Source organism: Thermobia domestica, chromosome 6 (genome assembly GCF_964235325.1).
Source record: "Thermobia domestica chromosome 6, izTheDome1.hap1.1, whole genome shotgun sequence".
NCBI classification, from domain to species: Eukaryota; Metazoa; Arthropoda; class Insecta; order Zygentoma; family Lepismatidae; genus Thermobia; species Thermobia domestica.
Window position 1 is genome coordinate 77875081 of NC_137459.1, and position 18442 is coordinate 77893522.

Genomic DNA, 18442 nt, shown 5'->3' on the forward strand with positions numbered 1-18442 from the left:
CACCCCCCTCAATTGCCTATCCCTAGGTGTTCTTCCATGAAAAAAAATCTTTTCGATTAATTTTTACACCCTCTCAAACATATTTATATAGATTTTTAACCCCCCAAATATTTCAATGACGCAGTTTGCGTCATAGCCCCCCCCTTTGTGGGCACCCCTGGTAAACGAATTAGAGTTTACTAAAGTGTCCGCGAGATGGGTACCCAAGTTGCTCTCAGTTGAACCCAAACGCAATCAACTCACCCTTTCCTGTGATTTTCTTTCGGAGTGATTGAAAGTGATCAGGAAGAGTTTGTTGGCAGACTTCTGACTGTGGACGAGACATGCGTACACCATCATACACCGGAGTCAATAAAAACAATCGAAGCAATGAAAACGGCCTGGATATCTTGTCGCAAAAAAAAAAAAAAAAAAAAAAAAAATAAGTTTCGTCGGCAAAGTGTTATAGAAGCGTTACCGGAGACGTGGCGTAAATGTATCTCGGTCGAGGGGGATTACGTGGAAAAATAAAATATAACTTATCCAAATATTTTCTAATTTTGTAGGTCAGACCATGAACTTACGTATCCACCGTCGTATATAGACAAACCTGAGTTTAAAATATTGAAACAATTAAGTTTCGGAGAATCAATACATTTTTAATGTTCTAGCTCCAATTACCAGCTGTTATTGATTAAGTTATACAGTAATGCCAATTTTCTGACAATTCTATAAAAAATATTTGAAGCAAGTGCTTTGCTGTTGAAATTGCCGTTGTTCATCTGAGTTCTCTGTGCTACAGGTGAATGCTGAATCAACAAGGTCCACTTTATATCTCTTTTGCATTCACAGAGTAAAGATCCAGAGCAGAGATAAACCTCTACGTCCGTTACCAAATGGTTTACTTTTGTTTTAAGTATTTCATTCATACCATACTCATTTATGTCATACTTAGTTCAAACAAATTAATTCCGCGCGCTGACTTCTGTTTGCAAACAAATAAATACCTCAAAGAAGACAAGTAGGTAAATAAACCACGCGACCGAAAATAAGCAGTGAAAACAAAGCCGTAAAAATAACTCAAGCGAAAAAGTGAAAAAAGAAAAATATGCATTCACTTTTAGCAATTACACAGTTGAAGAAATGTCCAACTCACTTTATCATACATCTCCTTTCTCCGTTTGTGTGACATGTATGTATCTCCTTTTGTGCTTGAAAGCGAAAAAAAGGAAAAAAAGAAAAGAAAAAGTAATGATTCAAATCTTCCTGAAGTATGCAGAATAGGTTGCACTAAAGCATTCTAGTGCATATATAAGCATTTACTGCTCCAGATACAAATGTTAATAGCCAACTGTAGTATTAAAAAAATTATCGTGTTTGGTAGGTAGTAAATTGTTGGGTCACCTCTAGCAGACGGGAATAGTTACATGTAAGTGCGGTATCTATATAGTATATTACCACATAATTTTGCCTCTGTCTCTTCTTCCGACTTATTCCAATTTTATTTGATACTTACATGGTTATTTTAGTACACACAACATGTTCTTATCAACAAATACCTCCATATTGAATTCTTTTCTGTAATGTGTTAATACGATGTTTAAAAAAAAACTGATCAACTGTAAGTTCCCTCATACATTACGGTACTTTCGTTTGGAGACATTTGAATCATTTATTATTGACCGTAGATACCGGGACTATTTTCACTTATAGGATGCAAAGTGGCGCTGTGGTATAGTGGTCATATTTGGTGCGAGGTTGCCTGGTTCGATAGCATGATACGCCCATGATTTTCTTGATGCTCTCCCGTTTTCTCCCACATTATCATACCATCAATTATTCCATCATCATTCGTATCCTTTTGGCCAGGTATCTCCAACCCATCAGACAATACGGACCACGTTAACATTTTTAATGACGCTTGCGGGCCACTAAGTTACTCTGTCGTATTTAGATCTAGTTTTAATCAGATTATCAGGATGAGTAGAAGACATCGGATTTAAGCTTGCAATATACAGAGGTTGATTTACATACAGTGAGCCGAATTTGAACATACCACTCACATAGGAAATACCGTCTTTCCACCACCTGGCTATTGCCCGGCAACTGAGTTTCCATTGCAGGATACTGCGTTGCAACTTGGCCATGCGTATTGCATCCCACTCCTCCCTACATGATCTCCATAGGCCGAAAATGGTGTGGACTCGACGATGGGACAGGAGTTCAAAAGCACAATAGTCCATCGAGCTGGCACCTGGACTCATAGACGCCTATGCCGTGTTAATATATCTAGGAACGTGAGATTTGGATAGAAAATTAATTTTGTTACTAGAACAATGATTAAGAAAGTTTTTTTTCTTCTTTAAAAAGAAACGTATGCTAAGGGAAATAAAGAGGATTCAAATGTTTTACCCAAAATAGAAAACCACACAAATCCTTAAGATAGACATATAACTCGGCATATATACTCATCATAAGTGGACACGTGATCCTCAATTTCCAAAAACTCCGATTTTTAGGGGGGGAAGGGGCAATTTCTATATTTTTTTTCGTCACATTTGAATTGACGTTGTATATATTGTTTGTGATTGTATCATAGAATACGGCTTACGGAAATGAATTTTGAAACATAGTTAGTACCTACCTTAAGAGTTTTTATTATGTTACACAGTGGTGCCCACCCCCCCTCATGTCCATGACGCACCCCCTCTCAATTGTCTATCCGTAGGTGTTCTTCCATGAAAAAAATCTTTTCGCTTAATTTTTACACTCCCTCAAACATATTTATATAGATTTTTACCCACCCCCCCCCAAATATTCCAATGACGCAGTTTGCGTCATAGCTCCCCTTTGTGGGCACCCCTGTGTTACACTGATTAAAGGCAGGTATCGTCAATTTTGTGCGAAATGTTTCGAGGAAGAATATTTTTTTTATTCGGGGAAGGGCGGTATAAATTCTCTCCTTCATTCTCGACTGATTTTAAACCCATGCAGTGGTAGGGTTAATGATTGCAAAGCCTCAAAAGAAATAATGCTACGTTCACCGAAGTCGAATATATTTTAAAACCAAAGTTAATATGGAACAATTGTTACCACTAATTAGGGGTAAATTCACCCCTTTATTCTACCCTGATTTTAAGTTCACACAATTGCTAGAAAGCCTGAAAGGAAATATACCTCAGGTTGTTTAAAAATAAATATATATTACAAAAATTATCGTGGAATATGTCCAGGATGTTAATGAACTAGACTGACCATCTGCAAGGAGTGATTTTACACATCAAAATAAGAAAAAAGTTCCTATGAACCTGTGGAGAAAAGTATCTATATAGTTTCAAAGCCAGGACCGTCCGAAACCTTAAAAAAATACGTAGCAACACGCGTAGTAACACACGTGAGGAACCGTGGTATTTACAATCCATAACACTTTCGATTTCCAACCGGCATATTCCGTGTTCACTACTCTCAAACCTTATTTACCCCCTATTTTGAACTCACCTTTAGGTCCGAGCATGTCTGAACTTTTACGAGAGTTATCATGGAACAGGCAGACGGGAAAAAAACACAAATGCCAGTTAAGTCGAATGATAGCTTGCTACACTCGTTTTAATTATTGCCAGTATCAGGGGTTGCGTAATCTGGTTAAACGTACGTCTCTGATATCATAACGTGGATAATTATCATTATACGGAATATCCTAATAAAGCAGTTATCCTCCGGTGTTGTGTTATTACTGTAATAACATTAAAGAACACGTCTATCACCAAAAAGTTATATATGTTTCTCACGTATCAGGGCATTACATAACTAACTAACTAACTAACTCTATGGCCTATGGAACCCGCAGGTTCAGTGCCGCGTTCACAAAAGCTCCCCACTGACTTCTTTCCTTAGTTAATTGCATCCAGTTTCTACTTTGTATTCCTATCTCTGCGAGATCCATCTTAATATTATCCTCCCATCTGCGCCTAGGTCTTCCTAATGGTCGTTTTCCTATGGGTCTTCCAGTCAAGACTCTGAAAGCGTTTCTACTTTCTTCCATTCTAGCTACATGACCTGCCCACCTAAGCCTCCTAGACTTGACGACCCTAACAATGTTGGGTAAGCCGTATAAACTACGTAATTCCTCGTTATGAAGTTTCCGCCATTCCCCATTCTCGTTCCTCTTGGGTACGAATATTCTTCTCAGGATCCTGTTCTCAAATACTGTCAGTCTGTGTTCTTCTCTCAGAGTAAGTGACCATGTTTCGCAACCATACAGAACAACAGGCATGATTATCGTTTTATATATTTTAAGCTTCAAATTCTTCGACAGAATTCGCGACGACAAGAGATTTTGAACCGAATAGTAACACGAATTCCCTGCTTTTAGTCGACATTTAATTTCTTCGTGAATATGATTTTCATCTGTTAATATTGATCCTAAATATTTGAAAGTATCCACTTTATCAAAAGTATTATTTAATATTTTAACGCCCCCACAATTTGCCGTATTACGTTCCCGACGCACTTCCATGTATTTAGTTTTCTCTGCATTTACTTCTAAACCCATATCCCTGCAAGCATTTAATAAGATCTCTGCATTTATTTCTACTGTTCTCCTATCATCCCCTATTAAATTTACATCATCAGCATATGCCATCACCTGGTGAATACCGTTCAACTGTAGGCCCTGGTTGCTATCTTTGATTTTCCTTATAGCGTATTCCAGCACAAAGTTAAATAATAATGGCGACAACGCATCTCCTTGTTTCAGGCCATTTTGGACGTGAAAGCTCGTGGACAAAAATTTTCCTACCCGGACTTTACTTTGGGATTCACTTAAGCATATCTTAATTAATCCAATTAGCTTTCTCGGTATTCCAAGTTCTGAAAGAACGTTGTACAATGTTTCTCTCCTAACCGAGTCGTAAGCTTTTCTAAAATCAATAAATAGTTGATGTACCGGGATATTGTATTCCCACTTTTTTTCGAGTATTTGGCGAATGGTAAATATTTGGTCGATAGCTGATCGATTTCGTCTAAATCCGCACTGATAATCTCCAATAATTTCATCTGCGTATGGGGTCAGTCTTGCTAATAGAATATTTGAAAGGATTTTATAGGATGTTGACAGAAGAGAAATGCCTCGATAATTATTACAGTCAGTTTTGTCGCCTTTCTTGTGAATTGGAACAATGATTGATTCTTTCCACTCTTGTGGCAATTCTTCCTTGTTCCAGATAAGGAGAATGAGTTTGTTTATCTTGTTCCACAATTTTTCGCCTCTAGCTAAAATTAACTCAGCCGGAATTTCATCCACACCCGGAGATTTGTGTTTCTTTAATTTCTTTATAGCGGCTTCTACTTTTATTCGATTGGGTTCTGGAATATACGGTTCTGCGGTGTGTATCTCCTTTTCTCCACGCGCATTAGTTTTTGGCTGCGTGTTCAGCAAATCGTCAAAGAAATCTTTCCATCTATTTAAGAGGCTATCCGTATCAGTGAGAACTGTTCCGTCAGCTTTCTTTAATATATAAGCACGAGGTTGATAGCCATTCTTAAATTCGCCTATCCCCTTATACATGTCCCGAATATTTTTATTTTTACTATTATCTTCAAGTTCCTTAATTTTAGCCTTCAAAAAATCGCGTTTCTTTGTTCTAAAAGTTTTGGAAGTTTCCCGCCTGATATCTGCGAAATTTTGTGTAGTTATTTCATTCGGATTTTGTAGCCACCGTAATTTTGCCTGTTTTCTCTTCTCTGCTAGTTTAATGCATTCTTGGTCGAACCATGGTTTGTTCCTACGTATTTCCACGTGTCCCAATTTTTCTATTGCTGAACTTTTAATGCTATCTCTAATTTCAATCCAAGTATCCTCAACACTAGTGCATTCCGAGTCTTCTAAAACCGAGAATCTATTCGAAACTTCAATCTGGTATTCCTTTCTCACATGGCTCTCTTCTAATTTCTTTAAATTAAATCTCTCCGTTTTCGGACATTGAATATTACCTTTATTGAACGATAATCTCTCCCGTATTATCGCTACTACCAGGTAGTGATCAGTGTCACAATCAGCCCCTCTAAACGACCGGACGTCAATTATGCTAGATTCTCTTCTTCTATCTACTAAAACGTGATCAATTTGATTATGCGTTTTTCCGTCTGGTGATGTCCAAGTGTATTTATCAACGTCGCGATGTGGGAATTTTGTACTCTTCACGATTAGGTTTTTGGGATGTTGCAAAGTTCACGAGTCTAACACCGTTGTCATTACTTTCCTTATGCAAACTTTCGTTCCCTATAATCGGTTTGAAAATATTCTCTCGTCCTACCTTAGCATTGAAATCCCCTAATAGAATTTTCATATGGTATCGCGGGAGTTGGTCAAATATCCGTTCCACTTCTTCGTAAAAACTATCTTTTATATCGTCACCCTTATCTTCAGTTGGAGCATGTACATTTAAGACAATAATATCACACCACCGTCCCTTGAGAGTAATAAAAGAAAGTCTGTCAGTAACAAATTCAACCCGTTTAATTGCTGGTAATATTCGTTTGTGAACGAAAAACCCTGTTCCTAACTGGTGATTTTTGTTTCCTTCCCCGTAAAAGAACGTAAAATTTCCGGAATTCTCAGATCCATTTCCTTCCCACCTAACTTCCTGAACTCCTACTAGGTCCATCCTGTATTTCTCTAACTCACTCGTAACAGATTTTAACGCGCCTGCCCTATAAAGGCTTCTAATATTCCATGTTCCAAATCTCATGTCCATTTTCTTTTGCCGAGGTCGTGCCAAGTTATCAGTCCTTGTCCGAGGCTTTTGTGAATGTTTCTGAACAAGTACCTTTTTTTACAGGATGAGGGTGTTAGCCTTACCCAAACCCCCAAGCTGGAGGACCACTCCTAGTCGGCTGTCCGCGACTGCTTATTCAGTATATTCGCAGCTAACCTCTATATCTAGAGGCCTTCTCCTCGATCCGCAAACTGAGGACGCGCCATGCCGTGGTGACAGGAACCCACGTTACACGGCAGGGCATTACATACCCATTTATATTGTAATCACATTGAAATGCAAGAAATTTTTTTTCATTATGATTGGACTAAAGACTTTTTTATATGCCAATCAAATTTTTGTTAATTTTAATAACCTCTAAATACAGTATGCAATTAAAGACATATTTCTATCCCAAGCCAAAGCAATTGGTTAATAAAAATACATATATTTCAATATTTTATATGCTACATTTTCAATCAATAATCAGCAACTAGTGAAATTTCAGTGACTAAGCGATAAAACATAAACGTGCTGTATTTCATTTCAACCACTTTTCGTAGGAAATTAATGACTCCAGTTAAGAATCACAACGTAGCTTATATATTAATTTTTCGCTGACTTTTTACACGACACACGACGTAACCGCTTCATTTATCAAAGCCACTTTTATATTCGTTTTTATTTTTCTTCCTTCAAAGTTTCTCTCTCTTCAGTTTTAAGTTGTTCTTTTCCTGTGGACACAGAAGAAGAAGTTTCAATCCAACAGCATAAAATTAAATTTTCCTTACTCTGTTAGATTTTCATAAAATCTAGGTTCGTAAAGAGAGTTCTATTAATATGGAAAACAATCAACGTTTTCTGTAATCTAAGTGTTGCTTGTTTACTTATTAAATAAAAAGGAGGTATCCACTCCTCCATCACGGCTCTAAATTAAATTCCTGGCCCCACGACACGTAAATGGTCAGCCAGGTGCCATATATTCAACTAAATGATATATGATCTGTACATCGGCTGGTTTTCTAGTCTAGAATGTTCTGTCTTTTAATTCAAGTTGCTCTTCAAATTGCCTCATGCTGCTGGTCCAATACTGAAAACTTTGTGCTTCTCAAAATATCGAACCCAATGGTACACATGCCATCCGACGTTTATACCATCTAATTCCAAACAACAGATTTGGTATTTTAAATGCTTCGTGTTGTGACAGCCCTGTTCTCATTGGAATATTTTATGTCACTACAATTGTCAAAAATAAAATAAAATAAAGCTTTCGTTGATGAAGAAATATCATTTAATCATTTACACTAAAAATAGGTTGTCAACAGAAATCGTGACCAGAGATCGAATTCATTGTAGTTCATCTTAAGTTGATATTGAGATGGTTTTTACAATTTACAAAACCCCACCAAGATAATATGAAAGGAGGAAAATACTGCCACATTGATTTTTAAAAGAACAGAAATGCTTAATTTTGTTTCCTTCCTTAACCATAAAGGCTTTACTTTCTGTAACTTTCATTGTTACCTTTTGTGCGTGTGTGTGTGTGTGTGTGTGTGTGTGTGTGTGTGTGTGTGTTAAGAACCGATCAAACTGTTAACCCTTTTAGGATTTTTGGTAACTTTTGTTACCATGGCGTAGTATCGTCTTTGACCACTTATTTAGATTCTATAACAGGTATTTAAGCCGTCTTTTATTAGTCAAGTTAAGGATGGACCAAAAAATATCCCACATGCATTTTGGAACCGCATGGTTAACTTAGCGGCGCTAACTCGGGGCGGAGGGGCGTGAATAATTTATTTTTTTCTTAAGGCTAATTTCAAAATTTGTCACGCCTTCAGTTTTCACGATATCAGATTGAAACTTTGCATACGGATTGTATGTACCTTCGGGTATGATTCAAATTTTTCAGAGAGCCCTACGTAAAACTCGGGCCGACCCGAGGGGCAAAAGTGTTCCGAGGGGGTGATTTTCAGAAAAAAATCCGTTTTTTTTTTCAATTTCACCAGTTCAGATATATGATACGAACATGTGAGTGGTACCGTTGGAAAGGGCTCGTTATGTTAAAAAATAACGCTTAAACCATGACTCTAGCCTAAGTATTAATGACGCAGTAATATTTTTATAATATATATATATATATATATATATATATATATATATATATATATATATATGTGTGTGTGTGTGTGTGTGTGTGTGTGTGTGTGTGTGTGTGTGTGTGTGTATAGAAAGAAACTAAATTCAGACTTTCAACATTTTTCCGCCCTTTGTTTTAAAGACACAAGATTGAAATTTTGCACACGTATTATGTACTTAAAACGTTTTTTTAGAAAAACATTCAGATTGCTACATCAACCCAGGCCTGGGCAGAAGGGGAAAAGGGTTTTTGTGGGATTTAAAGAAAATCCGTGCTCTTCCCTATTTTTTCGGTTCAGGTGTATGATACGGGCATGTCAGTGATACTGTTGGAACGAGCTCTCTATACTGAAGAAAATGGCGTTTGAACCATTACTCTAGCTCAAAAAGAAATGGCACATTACATTTTTGAAGTATTATATATATACAAGAATGGAATTATCCATGAAGAATGAATTGCGCACGTATTATATACATAACAAAGTTTTTTTTTAAAAAAAAAAAAAAAACATCTCTACGTGAAACCATGCCCGGGCCAGAGGGGCAAATAAATTTCGATTTTTTTTTTCGAAAAATATCATTTTTTCTATTTTTGAATTTCTGGTGAATAATATGAACAAGTGGGTGGTACCTTTGGAAAGTATGATCTATCTTGAAAGAAGAAAAAACGAGATGTAAGCCATGATCCGACGATAAATAGTAAGAAAGCAGTAACTGTTTGAGTGAAAGTCCAAAATTTACCTCAAAAATTGGAAATGCTAAAAGGGTTAATGTGATGACGTTTTCGTTTACTTTTCAGTACATTTTTTTCACAACAATTATTTAGTAATATTGTTATGTAAAACAAAAGCATTTCTATTGGTATGACTTTAATACTATTCTTTAGCACGAAGCTTAATCAAGATGTAATTTGCACTTTAACCTGGAATACAAGTTACATAAATTCAAACACAAATCAAATGCCCTTGAACTTGCTATTGACTATATGGTTATCGTACGTTGATTCGATTCCCGGCGGTCAAACACTGTATGCGTGGGTTTCCTCGGGGTTCTCCCGTTTCCTCCCACTTTCTTCATTCCACCATTTCATTCATTACTCATCATCACCGTCTCCTTTAGCCTAGCCGGCATAACGTGGGGCGTAAAACTCAAAAATTTCATTTCATTTTTTGATTCCCGGTGGAAAATCAAGTGGTTCGGATTCCACATTAAGCTCTAAATCCACATCAAACAGGGGCGGGTCCGGGGGAAGCGATCGGGGCGATCGTCCCCCCCCCAGAAGAGGAAACTTTCTTATTTTATATATATAAATAAAACACATTCCAAAGTTTGGAGCCCTTAAAAGTAGCAGTATGACAATCCATCGCCCCCCCCCCAGAAGTCGGTCCTGGATCCGCCCCTGACATCAAATATAGCCTCTGTGCTGAAAGGGACGCTAAACTCCAAATCAACCAAAGAATCAAATTCTATTCTCTTGCAGCACGGTGGCTCAGTGGTAGAGTGCTGGGGGATCGATCCCCGGCCAAGTAAACGTGTTTTGGATAACTTGGGTGTTTGTGAGTTTTTTCTCAGGACACTCCCCATTTCCTCCCAGTTTCTCGTTCCACCAATGCTTCCATCATCATTCACTTACTTTAATCACCGTCTCCCTTAGCTTAAACATTGAACTGAATTATTTCATTTCATTTCATTTTCTCATTCTCTTGCACCAAAGAAAGGAACCTAACTGTTTTGCTATTTAGGAACTGAACAATGTTTTAAATAATGTTGATAACAGAGTGTATGGCATCAAATCTTGTAAATATTTCTTCTCATTTTTAAAGTATTTGTTACTACCAAGCGGGAAACAACACGTTGATGTAGGTAAGGCTAAAGTCTGAAAATTAGACCTGAAGAGAAAACATTAATGAACTTTTAGCATTCCTACCAAAACAACATTCGAAAATTCTAGGGAGGAATCCATATTGTGTCCATTAGTCGATAGGGCAGTGTGCTAAAACAAAACTAAAGCTAAAGATACGTAAAATCCATATTGGTACTTATAAATGTGGTAGTTTTTAGGAACCATACGTCGTAGGTAATGCAACATATTGAAGTAGTAGTAATATATTAATTATGACGTTAAAACATCATTTTCTTAACAAAATTGTTCATATTTATATCCTGGATATTATTTTTAATATCTTAGTAAAATTGCTTGATACGTCGCCCAACTCAGCATTGATTATAGAAGAATGGATAAGTAACTCTCTACGTATTTACACATAAACGCTACTTTAATCATTATATAGGTAAATGTTTTACTTAAAATTATTTTCTGAAAGCATATATTGTGACCAATATGTTCATCGCAATTATTTTAGGTCAATTAGTTATGTGACTTCCCTTTGTAAAACGATACTGAATAACTGCAACCCTTATTAACAATGTTCTTTATTAAACATCTTTTCATTTACCATTTTTAAAAGGACCGTCTTGTCTTCAATTTTATGAAATTTCCCTTTACCGTCTATATGAATATCTTCCCATATTAATTTCAAAAGAATATTTCCCACAGTGAATTAAATATAAACAGTATTTGTGTCGATGAACTTAATCGTCATTGATATAATATAGAGTATAATCTAATGGTGGTATCGGTTAGTTCACCTCTTCGCATCTACAAATAAGCCAATTACGGTGGACAATGATGGTTCAGTAGAGCGCTTATTTCTGATGCATAGGGTCTCTGATTCAATCTCTGCTCACACGAAGTGGGCTTTGTAGTGGACAAATACCGTATACGTGGATGTCTCGGGCTTTTTCCGTTTACTCTCACTTTTTCCATTCTACCATTTTTTTAGTATAATCATTAGCCTCTCTCTTAATCTCTGCACGTAATTGTGGGGCGCTAAAATTTAAAAATGGTGGCATGAAAATTGCACGAAAAGAACATTACTCGAAAATAATCAACAGGAAATATGAAAATTCCTAAAATTTTATATTGCGTTTGTGTCGAATCTGTAGAGACGTTTATGTCATTACTTCCTAAACAACATAGTATAAGAACCACTTACTTGATATTTATAGGGTATGAGGTGTTACATGAAATCTGGAGAGGTGTAATGTATAACATATAGAAAGAGTGTATCGGTCATGAGTAAACAGTGGTTGGTTAATTAGTTGATTTTGAATTTAGCGTCACGTTCAGCACCGTGGCTATATGAGACGTGGAACTACACTGGAAATCGAATCCCGCACCGAAGGCGAGTACGCTATTATAAGGTTATGTGGCCTCTTTGAATGTAATGAAAATGACAGGATCATTTGGAAGATCTGTGAACGCATTGGACAATATTGAATCACAGTTTCTGAGAGAGCATATTTGAGGTCGGAGAAATATATAAGGTTCTCCCTTTCAGTGCGGTATGTTCGGTCTCCAATAGGTTACTTACGTTTCCGATCACATTTTAAGGTATAGATTTATGTCTTATTCATGCGCAGAAAAGAGACTTAAAATATAAAGAAACAATAGAAAAATAGAATGTTATTTCTTCGACACAGTGCTTAATTGAGCTTGTTTTTACAGAATTATATTTTCCTTGCATTATCCATGGTACAGATATAAAGGGTATTGTGACGTTATTTTCTTCATAGAAATTGTGAATTAGCAAAGAGTTTCTATGGAAACAAGCAAGGAAAAACTCAACGACATGATCAATGTTTCCGGGAAATGCATATTTGTCTTGCGGTAGAATATATTCGTCGCAAATAGGAGTTTGAGATTGTGAGTTTATTAAATCTGTAGAAAGAGCTGTCTCCAGTAATAACACAGAACGTCCATCAAAACGAGATATTTAAATACCTAGTGGTATCAGTTTGTTATTCTCAGTCTTCACAATTTCTCAGAGACTGTTCAGGTATCACGCGTACAGATGATCCTGAAGACATACTACACCTTTTTTTATGGTTAAATATATTTTCTGCTTCCCTTTTTTTTCTTGCTTTGAAACCAACATTCCTATTCAGAGAAGGGTAACTTTTGGGAAGTCAGGCAGACATTCTACGAAATGAATCGTAATTATTTTTATTTATGATTTCTAATCCTGCATTATTTTCAATTTTCCAAGAATATATAATATTTGCAATAAATTCGTCTGGTTACTTTTAATACTAGCGAACCTACAAGTGAATAAAATTTCATATGTGTTACGTCCTAAATTTGCCAACTATTGTCCGTACTGAGAATCTGCCATCCCTGGCACCAAATCGAAGTACAAATTTTCCCTAGTTTTTGTATTCTATGCCAGAGACATTAGTGTGCCCACATAGTAAGTTGTAAATTACTAATACTTTACAACAAATGAGAACAAAATAGTTTCTTACTATTTTCATATCGAATACACTGATTCTACATTTAGTTAAGTAAAATTATTCTTATTGTGAACTAAACGTTTTACCCAACTGCAATCATACAGGAGTTAGTACGTACAACTTTCAGATTTTGTTGGAAATAAATTATAAGTGTCATTCACGAAAGGAGTAAACATATTTCCATATTCACAGAAGGAATGCAAAACAACTTGGATGGGATTTTGCAAAAAGGGGTTTGAGCTTGACAGGTAATACAGCCTGACAGATATGCAGCCCGAACATGGTAATGAGATATTGGCTGCATATCCATTTGGCGCTGAACAAACACATTTGCTGAGAAAGGGGATACACAATAGGTATGAGTAACGTGAACAAATTAGTTTTATTTTTAATTAAATATATAAGAATGTAAAAATTGGATCTTTAATACGTATCTTGTAAATTAAATTCTATGACCATTATCTGGGTGACCAGCCTTCGTGATCGTATTGGTAACGTCTCTATAAGCTCGTCAATGGGAAGATACAATATTCGTCAATCTTATTTTTAAAAAATCTTTGAAGTGAAATCTTTCAGTTTTACGTCCGGCGGTTATGCCGGCTAGGCTAAAGGAGACGGTGATGGTGAGAAATGAATGAAATAGTGGAATAAAGAACGTGGAAGGAAACGGGAACATCCTGAGGAATTCCATGCACACAGTGTTTGCCCATCACAAAATTCACTTGGCGCGAGTTGGGATTGAACCAGGGGCTCCAAGCACCAGAGGTGAACACTCTACCACTGAGCCCCGCGACCCCCCAATCTTATTCGAAATCTTGACTGTGATTTGTAAAACGTGAGGGAACAACTTCCACATTGAGGGAGAGAAGCGCAATGATATATCGTAGAAATAGTCAGGAATACGAACTACGCACATCTAACGCGAACGTAAATAAGTACTGTGTTAGGTGAGATTCCCGTAGTACTTTAGGTATCCTAAATCTTAAGTCATATGTCAATATATGTAGGGTCAGAGCACATCTCGCATATCATATATGTAATCCATATTTAACAAAATTGAAAAGATTTTTTTTTCTATTGAATGGTATAAAAATTATTTATTTAATCCACTATACGTTAACACTAGCAAAGCTGATAGTAATGCTTCTATTAAGCAAGAGCAACATTTAGACAGCGATGTCCCTTAAATCGAGTTCGTGCTGTTTTTACGTTATACGATCTCGATTGAGACTTATTCGCGGTCTTTCGATCTAACGAACGAAAAATATTACATTCGTCAGATTTATTCAAAATTGACTACCAAAACTAATTATTACTTTTATGAAATATTTCGTTAAATGTTAGGAAGGTCTTACGTTTTCGTAAATACAAACATATAAATACATAATTTTATTGACATGCTATTACTCTCAATTACGCTTTCTTTTTTCATGCAAGTTGTTTTGCTAAATATCTTGCAGAACATAAAAATCGTGCTGTTTAAATTTCTGTAATTGGTGAAATTGATCTGCATTATTGCCGCTATATTACAGTTTCTTTTATTGAATCTTTTTTTCCGAAGATTGTGTATAATCGCACTGAAATTCTATTAAATAATCCGTAAACAAACTGATCAATAGAAGTAAAAAGTTTCACTTGTTAAATTAGAGCACTTCCTTTCACGGGATATTAAGTACGAATTTTGCCATTCGTTTGCAAAATTATTGGAAAAGAACATTTATCTAGGAAAATACAGTTTTTGAAATATATATGTTGTGCATAGCCAAGTAACTGGACTTGTTTTCGTCAAATACAAGATAATAATGCCATATATGTTATCTTGTATCAATAATTTAGGCGTTTCTACTATGTTGAAGTAATATTTTTTTCTCTTTTTAATTAGAAAGAAAAGAGGATGGATAAATTTCATTAAAGTGAGATGAAAATGCGAAATCAGTTTACTGTGGCGAGCGCGTACTATATGTCACGTGGCTATGTCAACAAACCATGACCACGTGGTTTGAATAGCAACTTACCATTTCCTCGTAGAGATCTTCATCATGCCACTTGAGCCAGGCCCGTGAAAAGCCGTGATGAGTGTGCAGCCCCAGGTAATACACCATAGCAAGTGTGACACTGATAACACCGGCTAACACTGGCAACACTGTATGCAGCGTTTTTTGCTGCTTGATAGATGACCCATACTGGGTCAACTTCTTGACTGACACAAGGCGCCCTAAGTCATCCGCAGCGATGGCTAACTTGTCCGCCTTGCTGAGAATAGCATGGAGTCGGCGCTCCGCGTCTTCCACGCTGTTCTCCATGCTTCGAACTGAATCCCCTGCCCCGATGTGACTGCCGTCACGCTGTGTTCCGCCGTTTCAAATCAAAACTGGCACGCTGCTGCCATCTTTCGGGCAACTTTGGTGTTACACGAGCGCCTGCGTTAGAAGTCTGCAGTAAATTAGGTACGAAGTAACCAAAATTTGCATCACTCGAGTGGTTTGTCTATCGCGAGACAAAAGATTTAACCACGGAGAAAGAATAGAAAGAATAGAGAATTAGGATTCAGAGATCTTCCCTTAACGTTACTCCAGGAACATTCAAAAACTTTTGACCACTTCCAGCTTTTTTTCTTTTCTTCTTTCTATTCTTTTATTCTTCTAAATCATTAACATTTCTAAAACAGTGGTACTAGTAACTCAGATAAAAAGGAAATGCCGTATCTTCATATGAATTTAATTTCTTGCAGCATGTTTGCTCTTCACTATTCTAAGATGTTTTACATATTTCGATGCTTTTCTAGGCTTATTTTATTCTGAGATAGCAGCAGCTATAAGGCAATGGACCCCTGAAGGTTTATCGCCGCAGAAAGCATTCCGTATATTTAATTTCGTTTACCATTGGTTTGCCTTCGGGATATGCTAATTTTATGTAGGAGATTATGGATCTAACACTAGGAGCAAAGAAATCCAAAGTTTTATTGCCACAGAAAGAAAAGCTCACCACCCTGAGGCAGCAAACCTGGTATAACGTATCGTAATTATAACTGGTATTACCAACTCCCCGAAGGTGTTACTCTATATTATATTTCTACTGTATTATTGGTCTACTCAAAGATTTTTCTCTACAGACTTCCCAAGTACAACTTTTAGATATATTCCGGCACGTATTGTTATGAACATATAGCGTGGAATTTGACATTTTGTCTTTCATCTTTCATCCTTCATCCATTTTATCCGGGAACACGATGGATTAGTGGTTTCCGGTGTGAGGTAATACAGAGGGCTGAGGCGTTAGGCCGACATGTGTGAAGCAAAAGACAATGGAAGTTTGAATCTCTCTGTAGAGCATGATTGAATTTTTAACCCCTCTCAGTGTTGCTGGGTTCGTGTTCCTGTCAAGCCCAGTAGTCCTGAACAATGTAAGAAAAGGTAAAGAAGTTTTCTTTTTTTTCCCTTTTTTTTCTTAACAAAATTAGTAGGGCACTCACCTTTAGTGTGAGGTGTTTCTGGTCATGTGAGTTTGTGGTGGACATCATCTTGTAAATGCGTTTTTTCGCGGTTGTCCCGTTTCCTTCCACATTCTCATTTTATAAATCCTTTCATAATCATAAAATCATTCACTCTCATTAATCATCCGTACTATTTACCCTAAAGTGCATATACTATATAAATGTAGGTGTGGAGAGAAATGGAAAATATTAGCTGGCTTGAGCGGAAAACGAATGAAAGGATCTTATAAATGATGGGGGAGAATAACTTAGATATTTTTAAGAAGAGGAAGAGAAACTGATTGGGACATTGGCTAAGAAGAAACTGTATCATAAGGGACGTGTTAGATGGTATAGTGACAGGAAAGAGAGAGAGGGGGCGAAGGAGACTATAATTAGTGGAAGATATCAAAACAAAAAAAATCGTACGTGAAGACAAAGAGGTTAGCGGAAGATTGTGGAGCACGGAAGCTTCTTGGTTGCGGTAAGTTAGCTGCAAACAATGACAGAATATCTGTGATGATAACGATAGTGCTGTAGAATCATACGTGAAATGATAATGATTTTACTTTAGAACTATAGTCCCGAGTAGAAGATATCAGCTTGATAAAATGTACTTCACACATTCACCTATAGAGAGTATGGCTGTACCATGATTAAAATGCTGATGCCATGGGCACGGAAGCCATTCATGGCTTCTTATTAAATGTTTTACAAGTGAAAACAAACGTACTTTTCAATTAATTTCGTTCAAATACGTTTTCAACGTTTAAAATAAGTTATATACAGGGTGTTTCAAAACAACACCGACAATGTTTGGGAGATGATTCCTGACACCAAGATAAGACAAAAAGTATAGACCAACTGGGTGCACAAATGCTTCCTTTCGGAGTTATAGCCTGCCGAAAACGTGAAAAAAATTAACTTTAAAGGTCCATGGCTCCAAAACTATATGGCCTACGTAGTCGGGCCAAGACTTTACTAAGGAACTAATATGTGCTTTATACAAAAATACATGCTTCAGAATCCTGCAGTACTTCCGTAACAATTTTTATATAGGAATTGAGTGAGTACTTCAGATTATATGCCGTAACCAAACTACCTGTACAAAAATTGTTGCGTGAATACCTTAGGATTCTGAAACATGTATTTTTGGATAGAGCACGTGTTATTTGCTGAGAAAATTCTTGATCCGACTATGGTAGGTCCCATAGTTTTGGAGCTATGGACCTTTAAAGTTCATTTTTTCATGTTTTTGGCAGCCTATAACTCCGAAAGGAAGCATTTGTGCACCCAGGTTGGTGTATACTTTTCGTCTTATTTTGGTGTCAGGAATCACCTCCCTAACGTTGTCGGTGTTCTTTTTAAACACACTGTACATATTCACATTCTCTCTAGGAACAGTTTTAGAAACTATACTTTCTTGGCTGTAATAAATATGGAGAGAGGGCATCCTATTATGGGTGGAACAAACTTTATTTTTGGGAAATTTGAATAAACATTAGTTGTATATAATCTGCCACTAGAGGGTTTCGCCCTCTCTCTTGGCCTGGGGTTTGAGATCATCAATTATTCTTTATTCATATTATGGTCAGTCAAGGAGCTGTGAAAGAAATGTTTATTTTATTCATTAACAAAAACAAAATACAAAGATTATATCAAAAAAGATTAATTTTATATATCAATATCATAAACGAAACGAAATATGAAAACAAAATGTTATTAAACAAAACAATATTAAACAAAG

General features: G+C 36.5%; 1 protein-coding gene across 1 annotated transcript in view; it reads right to left on the reverse strand.

The window, feature by feature from the left end:
• Window positions 1-15573, reverse strand: part of LOC145688064 (uncharacterized) — a gene marked incomplete in the record, with an annotated part of 846580 nt that extends 831007 nt beyond the window's left edge. The window contains 1 exon segment of the mRNA XM_081761771.1: window positions 15239-15573. Within this exon segment, the coding sequence (XP_081617897.1) occupies window positions 15239-15526 (288 nt within the window).
• Between the last annotated feature and the right edge of the window lie 2869 nt (window positions 15574-18442).